General features: G+C 46.0%; 1 protein-coding gene across 1 annotated transcript in view; it reads right to left on the bottom strand.

Annotated features, from left to right (window-relative positions):
• The window catches only part of lnx1 (ligand of numb-protein X 1), a 119,064-nt gene extending 94,984 nt beyond the window's left edge, over positions 1 to 24,080 (bottom strand). Inside the window, exon 1 of the mRNA XM_067987440.1 lies at positions 23,563 to 24,080. Coding sequence (XP_067843541.1) covers positions 23,563 to 23,954 — 392 coding nt within the window. The 5' untranslated portion in view covers positions 23,955 to 24,080. The remainder of the gene's footprint in view (positions 1 to 23,562) is intronic.
• Positions 24,081 to 24,905: the final 825 nt, after the last annotated feature.

Below are 24,905 nucleotides of genomic sequence, written 5' to 3'. Positions count from 1 at the left end.
TTTTTATTACAAATATTTTACAAATGTTACAAGCTTTCCAAAAGGTTTTGAGAGTAGGATGCAGGCTCACAGAGTTATTCCTCAAGGCCAGAACAAAGGTTCTGATCTTATCGGGGTTGTCCGAGAGAGGCTGTCTATTTCAAAAGTAAAGGAAGGAAAATCAACACCCCAGATGCTAGCTCAAGAGTAAAATTGGTAGAGGCCAAGCAGTTGATTGCCTACTCTCTTAGCTGAGGCATGGGGCTCGATTTTCGCACACGTGATCGGGTGTGTTCGTGGTGGGAGGGTTGTGAAAATCAGAGATTCCCGGGGCGGGTCCGGAGCCCGGCTCCAACCCGCTCCATTTCCAGGTTCCCCACTGACATGCGCGCGCAGCCCCTACATGTGGGACTCCCGCTGGCAATTAAAGCCGGCGGGGTGCCACTTAAAGTAATTGAACAGGTACTTCAGGTTGTTTACAGACCTGATTGACCTGTTATTTTAGCAGGGATGGGATTTTGCAACTGGCTGGGACTGTTTCCCGTACTGGGGGAAACACTCCCAGTTCAAATGGACGTGTTGCAGCTATCAGCCTGTGGCAGCTGCAAAGGTCCGTTTGACAGGTTGTTGGGGGGGGGGGGGGGGGGGGGGGGAAGACCCTCACTCATTGCAGGAGGCCACTCTGTCACTTTGGACAAAGTTTGGCCTCCACCACCCTCCTCCTAACAGTAAAATTCACCAACTTGCACACTTACCCCGGTGTCCAGACACATGTACCTACCCTGCGGACCCTCTCAGATGTACATATCCCGGATGGGGGCCGCCGTAGCTGCAGTCATGACCTCCTCGGAGGGCGAACAGCATCACCAGCCTCGCCGGCCACGCTGTCCACCTCTGACACGTGGAGCTCCACGACACAGTGCTGTGAAACATCCACCTGCACAGCAGAAGGGAGGGCAACCGCAGAGAGAGATGCGTCGCAGAGGGCACTACCCTCACCACAGGGTCTACAGACCGAGCTCAGCTTCCTGGACCTCTCTGAGCAGCAGTGCACACGGAGGCTCAGAGTCACTTGACATGTAGTCGTGGATATCTGCAGCCTCCTTCATGCCGAGTTGCTCCCGGCTGGCCCGAGCACCATCTTCTTACCTGTCGCTGTCAAAGTCACCACTGGCCTCAACAACTTCTCCTCCGCATCCTTCCAGGGTGCCACTGGGGACATCGCCGACGTCTCTCAGCCGTCTGCACAAAAGAACCCTGCAAATACACCGACACCCACTCTGCAGTGACACAATGGGTGGCATCAGTTGTGGGTCTTCATAGTGATCCTCAGGAAAGGGCATTATTGCACAAACCAGACAAGATTTGCAAAGACGTGACAGTAGTGGTGACAATATGTGAGTTGATCAGAAATTCAATATAAGTAAAAACCATGACAAACCCTCAAACACCCTTGTGCATCCCCTTCATGCTCATGACACGTTTGCTTTACGCTTCCTACTGCACATATGTGATGCATGCCCTGTGGCTGCAGCACAGGTAGTGGCAGGTTGAGTGAGACTGGCTGTGAAAGAGATGCATGAGAGGGTGAGTATGAGATAGAGCCATGAGATTGTATAAGGATTGGGTTGAGTGGTAGTGGCGGGATGAGTACTGGCGAGGTGAGTAAGTGCAGGTAAGAGGAGAATGAGGTTTGAGTGGGTGTGAGGAGTGATGTGACAGTAGTGTTGGCAGTGCTGAAGGAGATGTGGGGTGGGGGCGGTGATGCGGCAGACGGAGTGTAGGGGAATGAGTAAGTGTACTCATTTTGGCTGACCTACTGAGGTCATTGGAGCGCCTCCTGCACTGTATGCAGGTGGGCGATATGTTGGTGGTGCAGGTGATCTCCTTTGCCACCTCGAGACAGGCCTTCTTGGTGGCAGAGGCAGGCCGCTTCCTCCCGCCCGCCGGGGGGAAGATCTCTGTCCTCCCCCTCCTCCTCACCCCATCCAATAAGAGCTGGAGTGAGGCATCATTAAACCTGGGAGCAGCCTTCCCCCTGGGCTGCTCCATGCTGTAATTTTTCCTATTTCTTGCAGCATCAGTCAGTGGAGGACTGCCCCTTTAAATAAAGCTCCCCCAGCTGACAGACCTTACTGCGCATGCGCAGTCCGCCCGCCGCGCAGTTTAGCATCGGGGAACCCGGAAGAACGGGTAAGTGGATCCAATCAACCTAGGATTGCGCGCGGAGCAGACTGATTTCACTGGGCGTGTTACCCACGCGCCCAATCTACCCCGGCCGCAAACCCGCCGCCATGGTAATATCGGCCTCTTGATATTTATAGTATCTGGCGGTGGAAAGAACATAAGAAATAGGAGCAGGAGTAGACCATCCGGCCCCTCGAGCCTGCTCCGCCATTCAACCAGATCATGGCTGATCTTCTACCTCAACGCCATTTTCGTGCACTGTCCCCATATCCCTTGATGCCTTTAATATTTAGAAATCTATTGATCTCTGTTTTTAATGTACTCAATGACTGAGCCTACACAGCCCTCTGGGATAGAGAATTCCAAACACAATCTACCCTCTGAGTGAAGAAATTTCTCCTCATCTCAGTCCTAAATGGCCTGTCCCTTATTCTGAGACTGTGACCCCTGGTTCTAGACTCTCCAGCCAGGGGAAACATCCTCCCTGCATCTACCCTCTCCAGCCCTCTAAGAATTTTATATGTTTCAATGAGATCAACTCTCATTCCTCTTAACTCTAGAGAATACAGGCCTAGTCTACTCAATCTCTCTACATACGACAATCCCGCCATCCCAGGAATCAGTCTGGTGAACCTTCGTTGCACTCCCTCTATGGCAAGTATATCCTTAGGTAAGGAAACCATAATTGTACACAATACTCCAGGTGCGGTCTCACCAAGGCCCTATATAATTGCAGTAAGACATCTTTACTCCTGTACTCAAATCCTCTTGTAATAAGGGCCAACATTTCATCTGCCTTCCAAATTGCTTGCTGCACCTAATGTTTGCTTTCAGTGACTCATGTACAAGGACACCCAGGTTCCTTTGAACATCAACATTTCACAATCTCTCACATTTCATAGAATCATAGAATCATAGAAGTTACAACATGGAAACAGGCCCTTCGGCCCAACATGTCCATGTCGCCCAGTTTATACCACTAAGCTAGTCCCAATTGCCTGCACTTGGCCCATATCCCTCTATACCCATCTTCCCCATGTAACTGTCCAAATGCTTTTTAAAAGACAAAATTGTACCCGCCTCTACTACTGCCTCTGGCAGCTCGTTCCAGACACTCACCACCCTTTGAGTGAAAAAATTGCCCCTCTGGACCCTTTTGTATCTCTCCCCTCTCACCTTAAATCTATGCCCCCTCGTTATAGACTCCCCTACCTTTGGGAAAAGATTTTGACTATCGACCTTATCTATGCCCCTCATTATTTTATAGACTTCTATAAGATCACCCCTTAACCTCCTACTCTCCAGGGAATAAAGTCCCAGTCTGTCTAACCTCTCCCTGTAAGTCAAACCATCAAGTCCCGGTAGCATCCTAGTAAATCTTTTCTGCACTCTTTCTAGTTTAATAATATCCTTTCTATAATAGGGTGACCAGAACTGTACACAGTACTCCAAGTGTGGCCTCACCAATGCCCTGTACAACTTCAACAAGACATCCCAACTCCTGCATTCAATGTTCTGACCAATGAAACCAAGCATGCCGAATGCCTTCTTCACCACCCTATCCATCTGTGACTCCACTTTCAAGGAGCTATGAATCTGTACTCCTAGATCTCTTTGTTCTATAACTCTCCCCAACGCCCTACCATTAACGGAGTAGGTCCTGGCCCGATTCGATCTACCAAAATGCATCACCTCACATTTATCTAAATTAAACTCCATCTGCCATTCATCGGCCCACTGGCCCAATTGATCAAGATCCCGTTGCAATCCCAGATAACCTTCTTCACTGTCCACAATGCCACCAATCTTGGTGTCATCTGCAAACTTACTAACCATGCCTCCTAAATTCTCATCCAAATCATTAATATAAATAACAAATAACAGCGGACCCAGCACCGATCCCTGAGGCACACCGCTGGACACAGGCATCCAGTTTGAAAAACAACCCTCTACAACCACCCTCTGTCTTCTGTCGTCAAGCCAATTTTGTATCCAATTGGCTACCTCACCTTGGATCCCATGAGATTTAACCTTATGTAACAACCTACCATGCGGTACCTTGTCAAATGCTTTGCTGAAGTCCATGCAGACCACGTCTACTGCACAGCCCTCATCTAAAAAATACTCTGCATTTATGTTTTTCCTACCAAAGTGGATAACTTCACATTTTTCCACATTATATTCCATCTGCCATGTTCTTGCCCACTCACTTAGCCTATCTATATCCCCTTGAAGCCTCTTTGCATCTGCCTCACAACTCACATTCCCATCTAGTTTTGTGTCATCAGCAAACTTGGAAATATTACATTTGGTCCCCTCATCCAAATCATTGATCTAGATTGTGAATAGCTGGGGCCCAAGCAACGATCATTGCGGTACCCCACCAATCACAGTCTGCTAACCTGAAAAAGACCTGTTTATTCCTACTCTCTTTTCTGTCTGTTAACCAATTCTCAATCCATGCCAGTATATTACCCCATGTGATCTAACTTTGTTCACCAACCTCCTGTGTGGGACCTTATCGAAAGCCTTCTGAAAATCCAAATACACCACATCCACTGGTTCCTCCTTATCTATTCTACTAGTTACATCCTCAAAGAACTCCAACAGGTTTGTCAAATACGATTTCCCTTTCATAAATCCATGTTGACTCTGCCAAATCCTATTATTATTTTCTAAGTGTCCTGTTATCGCATCCTTTAAAATAGATTCTAGCATTTTCCCTACTACTGATGTCAGGCTAACCGGCCTGTAGTTCCCTGTTTTTTCTCTCCCTCCTTTCTTAAATAGTGGGGTTACATTTGCCACCCTCCAATCTGCAGGAACCATTCCAGAATCTATAAAATTTTGGAAGATGACAATCAATGCATCCACTATCTCTATATCCACCTCTTTCAAAACCCTGGGATATAGATCATCAGGTCCTTGGGATTTATTGACTTTCAGTCCCATTAATTTCTCTAGTACTATTTTTTTATTATTAATACTAATTTCTTTCAGTTCCTCATTCTCGCCAGACCCTTGGTTCTCTAGTATTTCTGGGAGGTTTTTTGTGTCTTCTTCCACGAAGACAGACCAAGGGGCTCAATTTTCGGACCTCTGAGCCGGCGGGTTCGTGGCGGGGGGGCTCCGAGAATTGGAGAATCCGGAGACCAGCTCCAACCCGCCCACTTCCGGGTTCCCCAGTGACGCGCTTAGATGCGCGCGCAGCCCCCGCACGCGGGACTCCCGCCGGCAATTAAAGCCGGTAGGATCCCACTTAAACAAATTATTTACATAGTTCAGGTCGTTAGCAGACTTGATTGACATGATATTTTAGAAGGGGTGGAATTTTCAACTCAACTGAGTGTGTTTCCCGTACTGGGGGAAACACTCCCAGTTCAAATGAACGTGTTGCAGCCGCCAGCCTGTGGCAGCTGCAAAGGTCCATTTGACAGGTTGTGAGGGGGGGGGGGGGGGGGGAGGGGGTGGAGGACTTCACTCATTGCAGGAGACCACTCCGTCACTTTGGACAAAGTTTGGCCTCCACCACCCTCCTCCTAACAATAAAATTCACCAACTTGCACACTTACACCGGTGTCCAGACACATTTACCTACCTTGCGGACCCCCTCAAATGTACATCTTCTGGATGGGGGCCGCCGTAGCTGCAGTCATGACCTCCTCGGAGGACGAACAGCATCACCAGCCTCGCCGGCCACGCCATCCACCTCTGACACGTGGAGCCCCACAACACAGTGCTGTGATACATCCACCTGCACAGCAGGAGGGAGGGCAACCGCAGAGAGAGATGCGTCGCAGAAGGCACTACCCTCGCCACAGGGTCTACAGGCTCATCTTCCTGGACCTCTCTGAGCAGCAGTGCAGACGGAGGCTCAGAGTCACTCGACATGTAGTCGTGGACATCTGCAGCATTCTTCGTGCCGAGCTGCTCCAGGCTGGCCCGAGCACCATCTTCTTACCTGTCGCTGTCAAAGTCACCACTGGCCTCAACAACTTCTCCTCCACATCCTTCCAGGGTGCCACCGGGGACATCGCCGACGTCTCTCAGCCGTCTGCACAAAAGAACCCTGCAAATACACCTACACCCACTCTGCAGTGACACAACAGGTGGCATCAGTTGTGGGTCTTCATAGTGATCCTCAGGAAAGGGCATTATTGCACAAACCAGACAAGATTTGCAAAGACGTGACAGTAGTGGTGACAATATGTGAGTTGATCAGAAATTCAATATAAGTAAAAACCATGACAAACCCTCAAACACCCTTGTGCATCCCCTTCATGCTCACGACACGTTTGCTTTACGCTTCCTACTGCACATATGTGATGCATGCCCTATGGCTGCAGCACAGGTAGTGGCAGGTTGAGTGAGACTGGCTGTGAAAGAGATGCATGAGAGGGTGAGTATGAGATGGAGCCATGAGATTGTATGAGGATTGGGTTGAGTGGTAGTGGTGGGATGAGTACTGGCGAGGTGAATAAGTGCAGGTAAGATGAGGATGAGCTTTGAGTGGGTGTGAGGAGTGATGTGATAGAGTAGTGTTGGCTGTGCAGAAGGAGATTTGGGGTGGGGGCGGTGATGTGGCAGACGGAATGTAGGGGAATGAGTAAGTGTACTCACTTCGGCTGACCTACTTAGGTCATTGCAGCGCCTCCTGCACTGTATGCAGGTGCGCGATATGTTGGTGGTGCTGGTGACCTCCTCTGCCACCTCGAGCCAAGCCTCCTTGGTGGCAGAGGCAGGCCACTTCCTCCCGCCCGCCGAGGAGAAGATCTCTGTCCTGCCCCTCCTCTGCACCCCATCCAATAAGACCTGGAGTGAAGCATCATTAAACCTCAGAGCAGCCTTTCCCGCTGGGCTGCTCCATGCTGTAATTTTGCCTATTTTCTGCAGCATCAGTCAATGGAGGACTGCCACTTTAAATAGGGCTCCTCCAGCTGACAGCCTATGAGGCGGCTGCGCAGTCCGCCCGCTGCGCAGCTTTCCAGCGCAAAACCCGGAAGCCAAGGTAAGTACCTTCAATCAGGCTGCGATCGCGTGCGGAGCACCCCGAATTCACTGGGCGCATTACCCACGCGCCCAGTCGACCCCCCACTGCCAACCCGCCTCCCTCCTAAAATCGACCCCAAGGTAATTGTTTAATTTCTCTGCCATTTCCTCATTCCCTACTGGTACGGTAGCATAGTGGTTATGTTAATGGACTAGTAATCCAGAGGCCTGGATTAATAATCCAGAGTCATGAGTTCAAATCCTGCCACGGAAGCTAGGGAATTTAAATTCAATTAATTAAATTTTTTTTAAATCTGGAATTAAAAAAACAAGTATCAGTAATGGTGGCCCTGAAACTACCGGACTGTTGTAAAAACCCATCTGGTTCACTAATTCCCTTAAGAGAAGGAAACCTGCCATTCTTACCCGGTCTGGCCGATGTGTGACTCCAGACCCACAGCAATGTGGTTGATTCTTAATTGCCCTCTGAAATGGCCTAGTAAGCCACTCAGTTGTACAATCTCGCTACAAAAAGTCATAAGAATAAAACTGGACGGACCACCCAGCATCGGACTACTAGGCACCGGACACGACAAAGGCAAACCATGCCCAGTCAATCCTGCAAAGTCCTCCTCACTAACATCTGGGGACTTGTGCCAAAATTGGGAGAGCTGTCCCACAGACTAGTCAAGCAACAGCCTGACATAGCCATACTCACAGAATCGTACCTTTCAGCCAACGTCCCAGACTCTTCCATCACCATCCATGGGTATATCATAGAGTCATAGAGTTATACAGCACGGATAGAGGCCCTTCGGCCCATCGTGTCCGCGCCGGCCATCAGCCCTGTCTACTCTAATCCCATATTCCAGCATTTGGTCCGTAGCCTTGTATGCTATGGCATTTCAAGTGCTCATCCAAATGCTTCTTGAATGTTGTGAGGGTTCCTGCCTCCACAACCCTTTCAGGCAGTGAGTTCCAGACTCCAACCACCCTCTGGGTGAAAAAGTTCTTTCTCAAATCCCCTCTAAACCTCCCGCCTTTTACCTTGAATCTATGTCCCCTTGTTATAGTACCCTCAACGAAGGGAAAAAGCTCCTTAGTATCCATCCTATCTGTGCCCCTCATATCCTGTCCCACCGGCAGGACAGACCCACCAGAGGTGGCGGTACAGTGATATACAGTCAGGAGGTAGTGGCCCTGGGAGTTCTCAACATTGCCTACGGACCCCATGAAATCTCATGGCATCAGGTCAAACATGGGCAAGGAAACCGCCTCCTGATTACCACTTATCGTCCTCCCTCAGCTAATGAATCAGTCCTCCTCCATGATAAGCACCACTTGGAGGAAGCACTGAGGGTAGCAAGGGCACACAATGTACTCTGGGTGGGGGACTTCAATGTCCATCACCAAGAGTGGCTCAGTAGCATCAATACTGACCGAGCTGGCTGAGTCCTGAAGGACATAGCTGCCAGTCTGGGCCTGCGGCAGGTGGTGAGCGAACCAATACGAGGGAAAAACCTACTTGACCTCGTCCTCACCAATCTACCCGTCGCAGATGCATCTGTCCATGACAGTATTGGTAGGAGTGACCATCGCACAGTTCTCATGGAGACGAGGTCCTGTCTTCGCACTAAGGAGACCATCCAACGTATTGTGTGGCACTATCACCATGCTAAATGGGATAGATTCAGAACAGATCTAGCAGTTCAAAACTGGGCATCCATGAGGTGCTGTGGGTCATCAGCAGCAGCAGCAGAATTGTATTCCAGCACAATCTAACCTCCTGGCCATGCATATTCCTCACTCTACCATTACCAACAAGCCAGGGGGGTCAACTCTGATTCAATGAGGAGTGTAGAAGAGCATGCCAGGAGCTGCACCAGCTATACCTGAAAATGAGGTGACAACCTGGTGAAGCTACAACTCAGGACTACATGCATGCTAAACAGCGGAAGCAACATGCTATAGACAGAGCTAAGCGATTCCACAACCAACGGATCAGATCAAAGCTCTGCAGTCCTGCCACATCCAGTCGTGAATGGTGGTGGACAATTAAACAACTAATGGGAGGAGGAGGCTCTGTCAACATCGCCATCCTCAATAACGACGGAGTCCACACGTGAGTGCAAAAGACAAGGCTGAAGCGTTGGCAACCATATTCAGCCAGAAGTGCCGAGTGGATGATCCATCTCGGCCTCCTCCCGATATCCCCACCATCACAGAAGCCAGTCTTCAGCCAATTCGATTCACTCCACGTGATATCAAGAAACGGCGGTGTGCACTGGATACAACAAAAAGGCTATGGGCCCCGACAACATCCCGGCTGTAGTGCTGAAGTCTTGTGCTCCAGAACTAGCCGCGCCTCAAGCCAAACTGTTCCAGTACAGCTACAACACTGGCATCTACCTGACAATGTGGAAAATTGTCCAGGTATGTCCTGTCCACAAAAAGCAGGACAAATCCAATCCGGCCAATTACCGTCCCATCAGTCTGTTTTCAATCATCAGCAAAGTGATGGAAGGTGTTGTCGACAGTGCTATCAAGCGGCACTTTCTCACCGATGCTCAATTTGGTTTCCGCCAGGACCACTCAGCTCCAGACCTCATTACGGCCTTGGTCCAAACATGGACAAAAGAGCTGAATTTCAGCGGTGAGGTGAGAGTAACTGCACTTGACATCAAGGCAGCATTTGACCGAGTGTCCCACTAAGGAGCCCTAGTAAAACTGAAGTCAACGGAAATCAGGGGGAAAACTCTCCAGTGGCTGGAGTCATACCTACCACAATGGAAGATGGTAGTGGTTGTTGGAGGCCAATCATCTCTGCCCCAGGACATTGCTGCAGAAGTTCCTCAGGGCAGTGTCCTTGGCCCAACCATCTTCAGCTGCTTCATCAATGACCTTCTCTCCATCACAAGGTCAGAAATGGGGATGTTCGCTGATGATTGCACAGTGTTTAGTTCCATTCGCAACCCCTCAGATAATGAAGCAGTCCGTGCCCGCGTGCAGCACGACCTGGACAACACCCAGGCTTGGGCTGATAAGTGGCAAGTGACTTTCGCTCCAGACAAGTGCCAGGCAATGACCATCTCCAACAAGAGTCTAACCACCTCCCCTTGGACATTCAACGGCATTACCATCGCTGAATCTCCCACCATCAACATTTTGGGGGTTACCATTGACTAGAAACTTAACTGGACCAGCCACATAAATACTGTGGCTGCAAGAGCAGGTCAGAGGCTGGGTATTCTGCGGTGAGTGACTCACCTCCTGACTCACCAAAGCCTTCCCACCATCTACAAGGCACAAGTCAGGAGTGTGATGGAATACTCTCCACTTGCCTGGATGACTGCAGCTCCAACAACACTCAAGAAGCTCGACACCATCCAGGACAAAGCAGCCCACTTGATTGGTACCCCATCCACCACCCTAAACATTCACCCCCAGCGCACCGTGGCTGCAGTGTACACCATCCACAGGGGATGCACTGCAGCAACTCGCCAAGGCTTCTTCGAAAGCACCTCCCACACCTGTGACCTCTACCACCTAGAAGGACAAGGGCAGCAGGTACATGGGAACAATACCACCTGCACGATCCCCTCCAAGTCACACATCATCTCGACTTGGAAATATATCGCCGTTCCTTCATCGTCGCTGGGTCAAAATCCTGGAACTCCCTACCTAACAGCACTGTGGGAGAACCTTCACCACACGGACTGCAGCGGTTTAAGGCGGCGGCTCACCAGCACCTTCTCAAGGACAATTAGGGATGGGCAATAAATGCTGGCCTTGCCAGCGATGCCCACATCCCATGAACAAATAAAAAAAAATTATAAATTCACCCATCTGTCTGTAAGGGACCCAAATTTGCCTTCGCCAGTCTTTTCCATTTTACATACCTATAGAAACTTTTACAGTCCGTTGTTATGTTTCTCGCTAGTTTACTCTCATATTCTATTTTCCCTTTCTTTATCAATTTCTTGGTCCTCCTTTGCTGAATTCTAAAATGCTCCCAATCCTCAGGCTTACTGCTTTTTCTGGCAACTTTATATACCTCTTCCTTTGATTTAATACTATCTTTAATTTCTCTTGTTAGCCGCGGTTAGACCACTTTTCCTATTGGCTTTTTGTGCCTTAAAGGAACATATATTTGTTGCAAACTATATATTAATTCTTTAAATGCTAGCCATTGCCTGGCTACGTCAACTTGTGCCTCATACTTTCATAGTTTCTTTTGTTCAGATTTAAGACTCTACTTTCGGATTGAACTACATCACTTTCAAACTCATTGAAGAATTCTATCATATTATGGTCACTCTTCCCTAAGGGCTCCTTTACAAGATTAATTAACCCTTTCTCATTGCACAATACTGGTTCCAAAATAGCCTGAGATAAAAAGACCCCAAAAGGAGCAGTGAAAAAGTCTGGCACTTTGGTTTTACTAGAGCATTGTATTAGAGTTTGGTAGAACTGGGGTGGGGTTCCTGGAGTTAAGCAATGTTGTAGATGGGCTGTTGGACTTTAGCAGCATGTGGGGGAAGTTCTTTGGCCTGGTATCATTACCAAGGGGGGTTAGAATAACTGGAGTTAGATTGTGAGGTTTGGTTCACTGGTGGATTCCTTTCTGCAGTGAGATCCCATGTCTGGCAGCATTTGTTAGTGGCTTCTAAGATATCTCTGCAAACATTAAATTTGGTGTTTTGTGATTGATTCCTGGGCATGTATTTCTGATCTGTCTGTTTGTCTCCCTCAGTCTCTTTTTATCTCATATCTGTAGGAAAATGTAAACATTCTAATTACTATCAACAAATACTGGTGATAATTAGAGCTTTTCTTTTTGCTTTCAAATTAAACTAATTTGTTTTTCATTTGAGAAGGAGAATTAAGCTAAGGAATTTCTGCAGATCAGCAGAACCCGCCCAAAGCAACAGTGTAAACTGCTAAAAACAGTCGTTTATGCCATTTCTCCAAAATTTCCACCAATCTTCTGCTGAAGTTACAGCTGACATCAGGAAAACCCTGCAGAATTTCTGAGCTAGTGTCTCTTCTGCTTGTCTCGTCTAGTGATTACAATGTTTGCATATTATAATTATCAACAAAACAGAAATTTTGGCAGAGGCACAGGTAACGAAACAGTAAAACTTGGCTCCTTATATTGTTTCAAAACTGATATGGTGTGCTCACATGGCAGGTGGAGGTGAGTTCTGTAGAGGACGTGGGAGAATAAAATGGCAGACAGACCCGACAAACTGCATCACAAGGCAACGCTAGTGACTGGAGCCCTGCAACTATAGTATGACAGGCAAAATGTTTGCATATGGGCTCCAAAAATCCATGGGGCTCTTTGTGCTAGTGTTGCACCCTGGAGGTGGCACTTCCACCCAATGACCTTCACCAGTGTTGACCCTGACGACAATCGTGAGGTCAACTCATTTGAATATGCACTGGCGTTGGTGGCGCACAACTTCATGAAACACAGGAGTACTGTGAATGTAAATTTAAGGAGTCTAGAATGGCTAAAGATTGCACTTCAAAAGTATAGTTAGAAGCATTGGAGAGAGGAATCTTGTGGTTTGGGAGGTTTCAGGGTGTGCGAACTTTTAAAAAAACTAACACTTAGAATGGGACTAAAAAAGAACAGACACAATGGAGTGGGATAAAAAAAAACAAGTACCAAAAAAACCACAAATACTGTGAGCAGCATGAAAAGAAAACAGGACCAAAGCCAGCTAACAGCTGAAGAAAAACTTTAACTGCTGCTCCCAGTTGATAGCCGGGCACTTGTGGGTGAGGCTGGCTGATGGCTGAATAAACATTTTAAACACTATTCCCTTTGGGGAACCAGGGACAGGCTGCTGAAGGAGTGCTACCTGTGGTGCCCATTTCAGGCTCCTCTCTTTTGGATGTACTGTATCTCCCCAACTGGTCCCATGTCTCTCTGGCTGCTTCACTCTGCACTTCTTACCCTCTACCTACTGCACTGTGTGTCTCTCTGCACCCTCACTCCATGTCAGCAATGGATTCTGGTGAGGAGAAGCAGTGCCAGAGCCCAGCATTGTGAAACTGGTACTTCACCTTTGAACACCCCCACAGTGTTTATAATAATTGATTTTTCCTAAGGAGGCTGCGGTGGAGACGAGACCGTCACCCATCTCCTTCTGGAATGTGCCTTTGCAAAGAAGGTCTGGAGAGAGATGCAGTGGTATCTGTCCAGGTTCGTCCCAAGCAGTTCCGTAACACAGGATTCTGTGCTCTATGGGCTGTTCCCGGGGACGCACACTGAGACGGACATCAGCTGCGGCTGGAAGACCATCAACTCGGTGAAAGACGCCCTTTGGTCTGCCCGAAACTTGCTGGTCTTCCAGTACAAGGAGATGTCCTCGACCGAGTGTTGCAGACTGGCACATTCCAAGGTCCAGGACTACGTGCTGAGGGACGCACTGAGGATGGGTCCGGCCGCCGCAAAGGCTCTGTGGGGAAAGGCAACCGCTTAGAGCCTTCCCGCCATTGTATACCGAGGGGCTGCAATCAGGGAAAAATCCCCTCGGGCAGAATGTAAAATTTTAATTGATGTAATGTAACTGCAATGAACCTCGAAAGAATCTGTAATGTACCTGTTATCAAAAATGTGTATTGTGTATTGCAATGAGGCACCCGAGAGTGTCATGAACTGTAATTATGTCCAATGTGTTCATTGAACTGTATTTGATGAAACCTGCAAATTGTATAATCTGTATTGTGTACGTTTGGAATGTGATATGACAACTGCATTGTATGTACTGCTGCAAATTTTATGAATAAAGTATATTTTTTGAAAAAAAAAATTGATTTTTCCTGATGTAAAAAACAACCATAAACAATTGAAAAAGCAAAACAGTGAGTAGATCTGGGTGACCTGTATCACACCCCACCTAATTTTTAAAAATTTGTTTATGGGATGTGGGCGTCACTGGCAAGGCCAGCATTTATTGCCCATCCATAACTGCCCTTAAGGTGGTGGTGAGCAGCCTTCTTGAACCACTGCAGTCCACGTGGTGAAGGTTCTCCCACAGTGCTGTTAGGAAGGGAGTTCCAGGATTTTGACCCAGCGACGATGAAGGAACGGCGATATATTTCCAAGTCGGGATGGTGTGTGACTTGAAGGGGAACGTGCAGGTGGTGTTGTTCCCATGTGCCTGCTGCCCTTGTCCTTCTAGGTGGTAGAGGTCGCGGGTTTGGGAGGTGCTGTCGAAGAAGCCTTGGCGAATTGCTGCAGTGCATCCTGTAGATGAAAGGCACTGCATCCACGGTGCACCGGTGGTGAAGGGAGTGGTCGATGGGGTACCAATCAAGCGGGCTGCTTTGTCCTGGATGGTGTCGAGCTTCTTGAGTGTTGTTGGAGTTGCACTCATCCAGGCAAGTGGAAAGTATTCCATCATACTCCCGACTTGTGCCTTGTAGATGGTCGGAAAGGCTTTGGTGAGTCACTTGCTACAGAATACCCAGCCTCTGACCTGCTCTTGTAGCCACAGTATTTATGTGGCCGGTCCAGTTAAGTTTCTGGTCAATGATGACCCCCAGAATGTTGATGGTGGGGGATTCGGTGATGGTAATGCCGTTGAATGTCAAGGGGAGGTGGTTAGACTCTCTCTTGTTGAAGATGGTCATTGCCTGGCAAGAATGTTACTTGCCACTTATGAGCCCAAGCCTGGATGTTGTCCAGGTCTTGCTGCATATGGGCACGGTCTGCTTCATTATCTGAGGGGTTGTGAATGGAACTGAACACTGTGCAATCATCAGCCAACATCCCCATTTTGGACCTTATGATGGAAGGTCATTGATGAAGCAGCTAAGTGATTCCACAACCAACGGATCAGATCAAAGCTCTGTAATCCTGCCACATCCAGTCGTAAATGATGGTGGACAATTAAACAACTAACGGGAGGAGGAGGCTCTGTGAACATCCCCATCCTCAATGATGGTGGAGTCCAACATTTGGATGCAAAAGACAAGGCTAAACGTTGGCAACCCTCTTCAGCCAGAAGAGCCGAGTGGATGATCCATCTCGGCCTCCGCCCGATATCCCCACCATCACAGAAGCCAGTCTTCAGCCAATTCGATTCACTCCACGTGATATCAAGAAACGGCTGAGTTCACTGGATACAACAAAGACTATGAGCCCCGACAACATCCCGGTTGTAGTGCTGAAGACTTGTGCTCCAGAACTAGCTGCGCCTCGAGCCAAACTGTTCCAGTACAGCTACAACACTGGCATCTACCCGACAATGTGGAAAATTGCCCAGGTATGTCCTGTTCTCAAAAAGCAGGACAAATCCAATCCAGCCAATTACTGTCCCATCAGTCTACTCTCAATCATCAGCAAAAAGATGGAAGGAGTCATCGACAGTGCTATCAAGCGGCACTTACCAATAACCTGCTCACCGATGCTCAGTTTGGGTTCCGCCAGGACCACTCGGCTCCAGACCTCATTACAGCCTTGGTCCAAACATGGAGAAAAGAGCTGAATTCCAGAGGTGAGGTGAGAGTGACTGCCCTTGACACCAAGGCAGCATTTGACCGAGTGTGGCACCAAGGAGCCCTAGTAAAATTGAAGTCAATGGGAATCAGGGGGAAAACTCTCCAGTGGCTGGAGTCGTACCAAGCACAAAGGAAGATGGTAGTGGTTGTTGGAGGCCAATCATCTCAGCCCCGGAACATTGCTGCAGGAGTTCCTCAAGGCAGTGTCCTTGGCCCAACCATCTTCAGCTGCTTCATCAATGACCTTCCCTCCATCATAAGGTCAGAAATGGGGACGTTCGCTGATGTTTGCACAGTGTTCAGTTCCATTCGCAGCCCCTGAAATAATGAAGCAGTCCGAGCCCACGTGCAGCAAGACCTGGACAACATCCAGGCTTGGACTCATAAGTGGCAAGTAACGTTCGCGCCAGTCAAATGCCGGGCAATGACCATCTCCAACAAGAGAGAGTCTAATCACCTCCCCATGACATTCAACGGCATTACCATCGCCGAATACCCCACCATCAACATCCTGGGGGTCATCATTGACCAGAAATTTAACTGGACCCGCCATATAAATACTGTGGCTACAAGAGCAGGTCAGAGGCTGGGTATTCTGCAGCGAGTGACTCACCTCCTGACTCACCAAAGCCTTTCCACCATCTACAAGGCACAAGTCAGGAGTGTAATGGAATACTCTCCACTTGCCTGGATGAGTGCAGCTCCAACAATACTCAAGAAGCTCGATACCATCCAGGACAAAGCAGCCCGCTTGATTGGCGCCCCATCTACCACCCCAAACATTTAGTCCCTTCAACACCGGCGCACTGTGGCTGCAGTGTGTACCATCCACAGGATGCACTGCAGCAACTCGCCAAGGCTTCTTCAACAGCACCTCCCAAACCCGCGACCTCTACCACCTGGAAGGACAAGAGCAGCATGCGCATGGGAACACCACCACCTGCACGTTCCCCTCCAAGTCACACACCATCCCGACTTGGAAATATATCGCTGTTCCTTTATCGTTGCTGGGTCAAAATCCTGGAACTACCTTCCTAACAGCACTGTGGGAGAGCCTTCAACACACGGACTGCAGCGGTTTAAGAAGGCAGATCACCACCACCTTCTCAAGGGCAATTAGGGATGGGCAATGAATGCCGGCCTTGCCAGCTAACGCCCACATCCCATGACCGAATAAAAAAAAACTTCTGCAGCAATGTCCTGGGGCTGAGATGATTGGCCTCCAACAACCACTACCATCTTCCTTTGTGATAGGTATGACTCCAGCCACTGGAGAGTTTTCCCCTGATTCCTATTGACTTCAATTTTACAAGGGCTTCTTGGTGCCACACTCTGTCAAATGCTGCCTTGATGTCAAGGGCAGTCACTCTCACCTCACCTCTGGAATTCAGCTCTTTTCTCCATGTTTGGACCAAGGCTGTAATGAGGTCTGGAGCCGAGTGGTCCTGGCAGAACCCAAATTGAGCGTCAGTAAGCAGGTTATTGGTGAGTAAGTGCCGCTTGATCGCGCTGTCAATGACACCTTCCATCACTTTGCTGATGTTTGAGAGTAGACTGATGGGACAGTAATTGGCTGGATTGGATTTGTCCTGCTTTTTGTGGACAGGACATTCCTGGGCAACTTTCCACATTGTCGGGTAGATGCCAGTGTTGAAGCTGTACTGGAACAGTTTGGCTAGAGGCGCAGCTACTTCTGGAGCACAAGTCTTCAGCACTACAGCCGGGATGTTGTCGGGGCCCTTAGCCTTTGTTGATCCAGTGCACTCAGCCGTTTCTTGATATCACATGGAGTAAATCGAATTGGCTGAAGACTGGCTTCTGTGATGGTGGGGATATCAGGAGGAGGCCGAGATGAATCATCCACTCGGGACTTCTGGCTGAAGATCGTTAACGATTAGAGGCCTGCAACTACAGTGCAACAACAAACATTGACGTATGATTTTGCAATTATAATCTTTTGATATACAATTCTGCCATTAGCTTGGCTCAATGGCAGCATTCACACCTGAGTTAGAAGGTCATGTGTTCAAGTCCCACTCCAAGATTTCAGCACATAATCTAGGCTGACACTTCATTTCAACACTCCCACTAATGCACTGTTGGTCGTGCTGTTAAACACTAACCAGCATGTTCAGGCGGAAATAAATAATTATTCCAAGAACAGGAAAGGAGGTCTGCTGGTGTCCTCGCCAACATTTATCCCTCAACCAATCGGGTTTGCCATCATAAAATTTGACATAAAAAGTATGTCTCACAAATTGTGACACAGGAAGTACAAAAATATGTAACACAGATGTCAACTGTACCACAAGAGCCTAACCAATCCTTTCTTTCTTAAATGATGATGGATTGAACATTCTGATCTCCAGTTTCCCACTGAATCATGAATTGATTTAAAAAAAATATCTATTATTAAACCACTATTGTTACTGAAGCAGCATGCTATTGGAAGAAATGAAGGTGTCAGAGAAGGTTTGCATCACAGAACGGTTTCTCCTCTGCTGGTTTAGTTACTATTGGAGCTCCTTTTTGCCTCCGTGACCCCAATTCTTCCTCTGTTCTTGGCACTAGAGACACTTGCTGAGATGCTCCCCAGCCATTGCACTTATGCCCCTCTTTGCTGATCTGCGCCCTAATGCTAGTGCTGTCATTGGCCAGGATCTCCTCCTCAGTGCTGCTAAACCCAAATACATCCCAACCCAGGACACCCCCCAATATTTCTAAATCCAAGGACCTACTCCTCCCCAACCACACCGTTGCCAAATCTCAGGAGTTCCCGCACTCTGCTCAATGTAGCCATATCCCACAACCCCTCCCCCCTGTATCCCAGTGAGTATACTTCAAAATTCTTAGCCTTTAAAATGTCTGCGACCTTGTCCCATCCCACCTTAGTGATCCCCTCCATCCTCACCTCACGTAATACAAGTACCCTCCATTTCTCTAACTCTGTCCTTCTCCTTGTACCCTACTCTATTTGTGGCTGGCTGTTCAGCTACTTTCCTGTACTCTGGAACTCTCCTGCCTAGTTCCCTGCACCTGGACGCCTCCATTCCTGCTTTCAAAAACCTTTTTTCTCAACTGAGCTTTCATTTCCCCCGTCCTAATCTTCTTTGCTATCACTTTATCCTCAGACATTTTTCCTCTTTAACATAAAGCACTTTGAGGCACCTTCCAGCTCGTAAGGAATGCTATAGAAATGCAAGTTATTGTTTTTAAAAATACTTAAAATTCAAAATACAGCATCAATGCATTCAAACGTTACAATGGTAAATCAGTATGCTGCAATATCTCTGCAATTCCTCACTGAAAAAGCTGTTATATTGAGATTAATTTTCAGATGTGCCTCTGATGGCACAATTGACCTGATGTGCATTTCATGTCTTTATTTCAGATTTGCATTTTTCTTTTTAATGCTACTAAAGAGATTTCTGGAACAAATAAGGAATATACTTTCGGTAGGGAAGGTTTCATTCATCCGGTCACAAAGCTGCATAAGTTATAACTTTTATATAAAACAGTATTAAAGAAAACCAAAAGCCAATACATATTAAATACAGCGAGTAATTAAAGTATTTTCTGTCTTATGATTTTATTTGTAATTCTAGGATCTCTGAGCTTAAGGTGTAAACACAAATAAACATACAGCAATACTGTACTTTAAAAATACACAGCAGCATCAGCATGAACATTGGCTGTATTGTTTCTAGTTAATAATACATTACCTTTACACAGAAAAACACAATGTAAAAGAACATTTTACTACAACACAAGATATGGAGCTATTTTTGGGTACTCACCGTTCTGAGTATAGAAAGTGTAGGTTACCAACACTGTCAATGTAGTTAGCAGGACTTAGCCAGGGTAACGCCAGCAGTAAGAGAGCCTTCATTGTCAAAGGTTCAGTAATGAAATGCTGCTCTGTTAGCTTTCTTTCTGTCTCCCATCAGGACACATATATTTCAGTCTGTCTGTATCACAAGTCACTTCCTGCTTTATGGCTCAAGTGCCATTCCTATCCAAAGACTGGTACTCTAACTTAACTCTCTTACAACTAAGCTGTACTGAACATTATTGAAATGTAAGAAGATTACTGAATCTGATCATCAGATGGTTGGAGGCAGCGCTCATACAGAAAATCTGACTAGGTTCTGACATAATTTGGCACAACTTAACAAGGTAACCGGAGGTAAACAGCAGTGCATAGGTTACTGCTTCACCAAACCTTGTGTTTTCATGTTTGGTGATAATTAGGAAAAATAACGAGGTACTATAGGGAGGAAAACAGTGACAACACTACACTTCATAAACAGTGCTTTTATCCCCGCTTGCTCTTTCAAAGATTAAGTATCCATCAGAAATATTGATTCAATATTCATATAATGCTGATGGTACAGGATATTACAAATACAAAAGCATCAGTGTGTAGTGTACTTTAACAGAAGTGTTAAAGTGTCAGTTTGGCTCAATGGTAGTTCTCTTGCCTCTGAATCAGAAGGTCGTGGGTTCAAGTAACACACAGGACTTAAATACATAATGTAAGCTGACACTTCAGTGAAGTGCTGAGAGAGTACTGCATTGTCAGAGGTGCCTTTTGGATGAAATAGCAAACCAAGCTCGGTCTGTCTGTTCACAAAAGATCTATGGCACTATCTGAAAACCAGCGAGAGATGCTGGGTGCACTGGACAATATTTATCCTTCAACCAATACCACCAAAATAGATTTGGTCATTTATCGGATATAGGACCCTGCTGTGAGCAAACTGGCTGCTACGTTTGCCTATATAACAGTGACTAACTTCAAAAAGTAATTCAATGGCTGTGTAGCACTTTGCAACATTCTGAGGATATGAAATGTACTATATAAATGCAAGTTCTTTCTTTCTTAAATGCATATAATCATCATTGGAAAATGTTCAATAAATCTTTTATTTTTCCAGTTTTCTCCATTTTTCTCCCCTTTACTCTGAAAATGCAGGATATGGAAGGCTAAAGATATTTTGGTAAGAGTTTACCATGCAGTGGTTATCCCCATAAGATTATACGGACCTGAGTGTTGGAACATGAGAAAAGTTGATGAGCAAAAGATACTAACATCAGAGATGAGTTGGTTGGGAGGAATCCTGGGAGTATCCAGGGTGTAAAGAATCAAGAATGCTATAATAAGAACATGGCATGGACAAGAAACAACATTTATACAGAAGACCCATGAAAGACAACTGCGATGATTTGGGCATGTTTCAAGAATGGAAACAGCTAGAATACCTTTCATGGCCCTGCATACAGAGGTACATGGAACAAGATGCTGAGGAAGATCAAGGAAGCGCTGGATAGACAATGTCTAGAGTGACTTGTCACAGAAAGGGACACAGATGACTGAAGCAACCAGGTTAGATCAGAACTGACAACAATGGAGTGAATTCCTTTGGCCCCATCGTCGCTGCTGAGCTGATGGACGGGAATTTAGTAGTAGCAGCAGTAGTACCCTGAAAATGCAGAGGAACCGTTCCACAAATGTTTACCTTCTGGTACCCTGTTCAGTTTTCTATTCTTCACCTTTAAACCTAGTGAGTATCAACAGATTATTAAGAAATGGAGGGTATCATAGCTGAGCCTGATCCTGTCCTCGTCCCACAGCCACACTGATGTTTAAATAATTATATTGGGGCAGAAATTGCTCGGAGCGACGAACCAACAGCACTCGCTGCTCCACAGATTTATACTAACCCACTAGCTTCCTGCGGTCTTTTCGTCGGCCACTTCCTCTATTAGGAAGTGGAGAAGAGCCCAGCGTCAGTTCAGGCAAGGCTAGAGGAGCGATCTCTCCCCTCAACCAATCAGATCACAGCATTTTTGACAGCTGCGTTCACTGTCTCTGCTGGCTTGAATTGTTAAACCAGGAAGTGAAAGGTATAACATTAAAATCAATGTAAAAAGTTATGGACAACAAGAAAAAAAATAGGGTAAGAAATAATTGAATTCAAAGAGACAGAACGGAAAAAAGTTAACCTTTTAATTTTTAATTGTTTTTATTTTAATAACCGAAAACTATTAAATGAGTAATGAGACTCCACATTTTTAGAAGTTAATTTTTAATTGTTTGGCAATCATTAAGACTTACCTTGCTGTTAAAACTTAGTTTAGACCTGCATTTTTAAGCCTACCGGTTTTGTGGCGTAATTAGTTACTTTCCAGCTGGGCAAGTTTGCACTTTTTCAATGATTTCTCTGATTGCAGTGTGTGATACCCCTTTAATTCAAAGCTGTCATATCACCGGCGAGCCGATAGGAGAAAGTTCCGGATTTCTGTGTTTCACTGCACGTGTGCGAATGCCAGAACTTGCTCCTCCATTTCACCACTAACAGCGGAGAGCGCTGTTGAGCTCACCGTTATTTCGCAAACGATTTCTGCCCTATTGAGAATTTATTGTAGCTATGTAATTCCCACACTGTGCATTCAAATATCCGATCAATGGATGCAAACAGCTCATATAAATAAGGCCTCATGCCTTTCTTTAACTTAAAACAAACAATGCTAACTGCTGTTTTTTTGAAAAAAGCAAAACAACCAGCGTTCTGATTTCCTATGGTAGGACACTAATTGAAGCATTCTTGGAAAATTCCCTTGTGTGCTACTTTAGCACAGTCAAGCTGCTTATTTCAAAAGGTTAACGACAGCATTAAAATAGCCCATAAAGGGATTTTTTTTGCAAACGTGTTGACTAGTGCTTTGAAAAGAGAAAATTAAACTCCCTCATGGCAATAAATAATTGGAAAATCTCCCATGGATAGTCCAAGGCCTGGAGTATGGTCTCTGACGTCTGACACATAAGCCACAAAATTGTATGATTCTGACATTGCCTGGCCATTAAAATCCAACCAGAGTCTGGGAATTTTGGGGCTACATTCCTTATCACAGTCAAGCTAACTAAATTACTACCCACAGCCACATACCTCTGATCAGAGCTTTTTTTTGTTTTAGGATGGTCACTGGATTCCCACCAAAGCTTCCACATAAAATGCAAAGAATAAAGTTTAAATATGAAACTGCCTTCATGGTTTAACCAGTTCAAAACATTCTCAGAGTCTGGGGGTCTCTGTAGTTGTGTTAGAGGCAGAAGCAGTTCTTGTCCATTTGAAAACAGAACTTAGGACTGGGATGTAAAATAAAAAATAAATTTTGACACCTCAAAAGCTGGAAGCACTTGTGATAAAAATAAAGTAATTTGTCTATCTTATAGCATGGTTTTGGTTTCTTTAATTCAGTCACAATACACAAAGGAGTTAAAAACCAACTTAATTCTTCAAAATCAACCAGGATACATTTTCCAATGCAATAGTTTGCAAAACTAGTTGTTTTGCCTGAGCTGGAAGCCTAAGGAATAAGCCAAGTCATTCAATTCAGTTCAAATAATATTTGATTGGCTGCTCTTTTGGAGTTTATTTAAATGTGATTGAAACCTTTGGAGAGAGATAGGCCAGCAAGTTTCCTTCAGTTGGCTTGACAAAAAAAAAATCAGTCAATACCAGTCATAGCAATAACTGGAAGCTAGATTGTCTCATGCACATGACTGAGCATGAAAGGCTAATTTTGAAGAGAAGGGAGAGAGACAAAAATATAAAACATAGACCAATGCACACACACCAAGATGATATAGATCTTTGTTATGAAAAAAGATTGTAACTCAGATGATTTTTGGCCAGTATCACTGACATATTAAACTTTTTAAAAATTCACATTTAGTTGTAGGATATTGCAGCTTGGAAGTGATCACTATGGTCAATCAACAGCATTTCTGGGACATGATTGACAGGTTGGCTCTAATCCCAACAGTAGTATAATTTCTTAGTGAATTCGTTTTGACATGCTTCACCAATAGCCAAGTGGTCTTACCTGCGATGTAGATGAATTTCTAGATCACAGCGCTGCAAGACTTCAGTGCAGTGTTCTTTAAATGGGCAGAAGACTAATACTTTATCCAGCAGTTTATGCACCAGGAAGCTTGACTTCTTACACACCTTCAGACACAAGGGCTTCCGATCCATGGGGCAGAAATCTTTGGCCAGTAGGAAGTTGGTAAGGCACAAAGTGCAATAAGTGTGACCACATGGTGTATCCAATGGCTGCACTAAGGGCTGCAGGCAGATGTGACATATGAGGTCGTCATCTATTTCATCCCGGTAATTATACGAATGGTTTTCCTCAGGCAGGTGTGGTTGCCCGCAGCAAATGCAAAGAGTCAGTACAGCAGGATCCATATCCATTGCAGGATCACTTTGGCTCATATTCCAGCAAATGATACTCAGTGAAAGCAAGTTCCAAATGAATGTTTAACAATTATATTGATCGCCAAATTTCAGGATAAATTCCACAACCAAAATAAATAAAATGTACACAGTCAATTAACCAAGTTAACAATCTGTTGAAAAAGGAAAGAATTTATTAAAATCTTATGAAGTTCAATTCTGCTACAGAAGAAAAACACAGTAAAGGTCATACCATTGCGCATCAAAGAGATTTTCCACTGGCACAGTGAAAATAGCCACGGTTACGTGCTCAATCTTTGTGAGGCCTTTGCCTCAGAGGCAAGTGTGTCCCAAGAGTATGTTTGAGCTTGGCTCATTTGGCAGCACTCTCACCTGAGTCAGAAGGTTTGGGGTTCAAGCCTCACTCGAAAGCATGAGCATATAATCTAGGCTGACACTTTTCAGAGCAGTACTGAGGGAATGTTGTATTGTTGGAGATGGTGTTTTTCGGATGAGCACATTAAATTGATGCCCGGTCCCCCGCCCCCCCCCCTTTCAGGTAGACGTAAAGGCTTCATTGGCAATATTTGAAGAAAAGCAGGAATTGTCCCAGTGTCATGGCCAACACATCTCCTTCAACCAATGCCATCAAACACAGATTAACTGGCCTTTTATTCATTTGCTGGGTGCCACCGGTTGCCATTTTTGCTTATATAACAAAGTAACTGCATTTCAAAGAGTAATTCATTGGTTATAAAGCCTTTGAGATATCCTGAGGACAGAAGACGTTATGTAAATACAACTTTTTTCTTTACAGAAATTCAGGTACACACTGCCCACTATTTTCCAAATGATTGGAAAATTATGAGCAGCATGCACCCCAATTTCTGATATGCACTGCCAGCGGGTCAGAAAAATCATGGGCAGCGTTAACTCATAAAATTACCCCTTTAGGGTCTTTTGTTTAATGAGGGTGGGCTTGGTTAATCC

Source organism: Heptranchias perlo, chromosome 1 (genome assembly GCF_035084215.1).
Source record: "Heptranchias perlo isolate sHepPer1 chromosome 1, sHepPer1.hap1, whole genome shotgun sequence".
NCBI lineage: Eukaryota > Metazoa > Chordata > Chondrichthyes > Hexanchiformes > Hexanchidae > Heptranchias > Heptranchias perlo.
The sequence above is the reverse complement of the archived record's forward strand: the minus strand, read 5'-3'. Positions and strand labels throughout refer to the sequence as shown.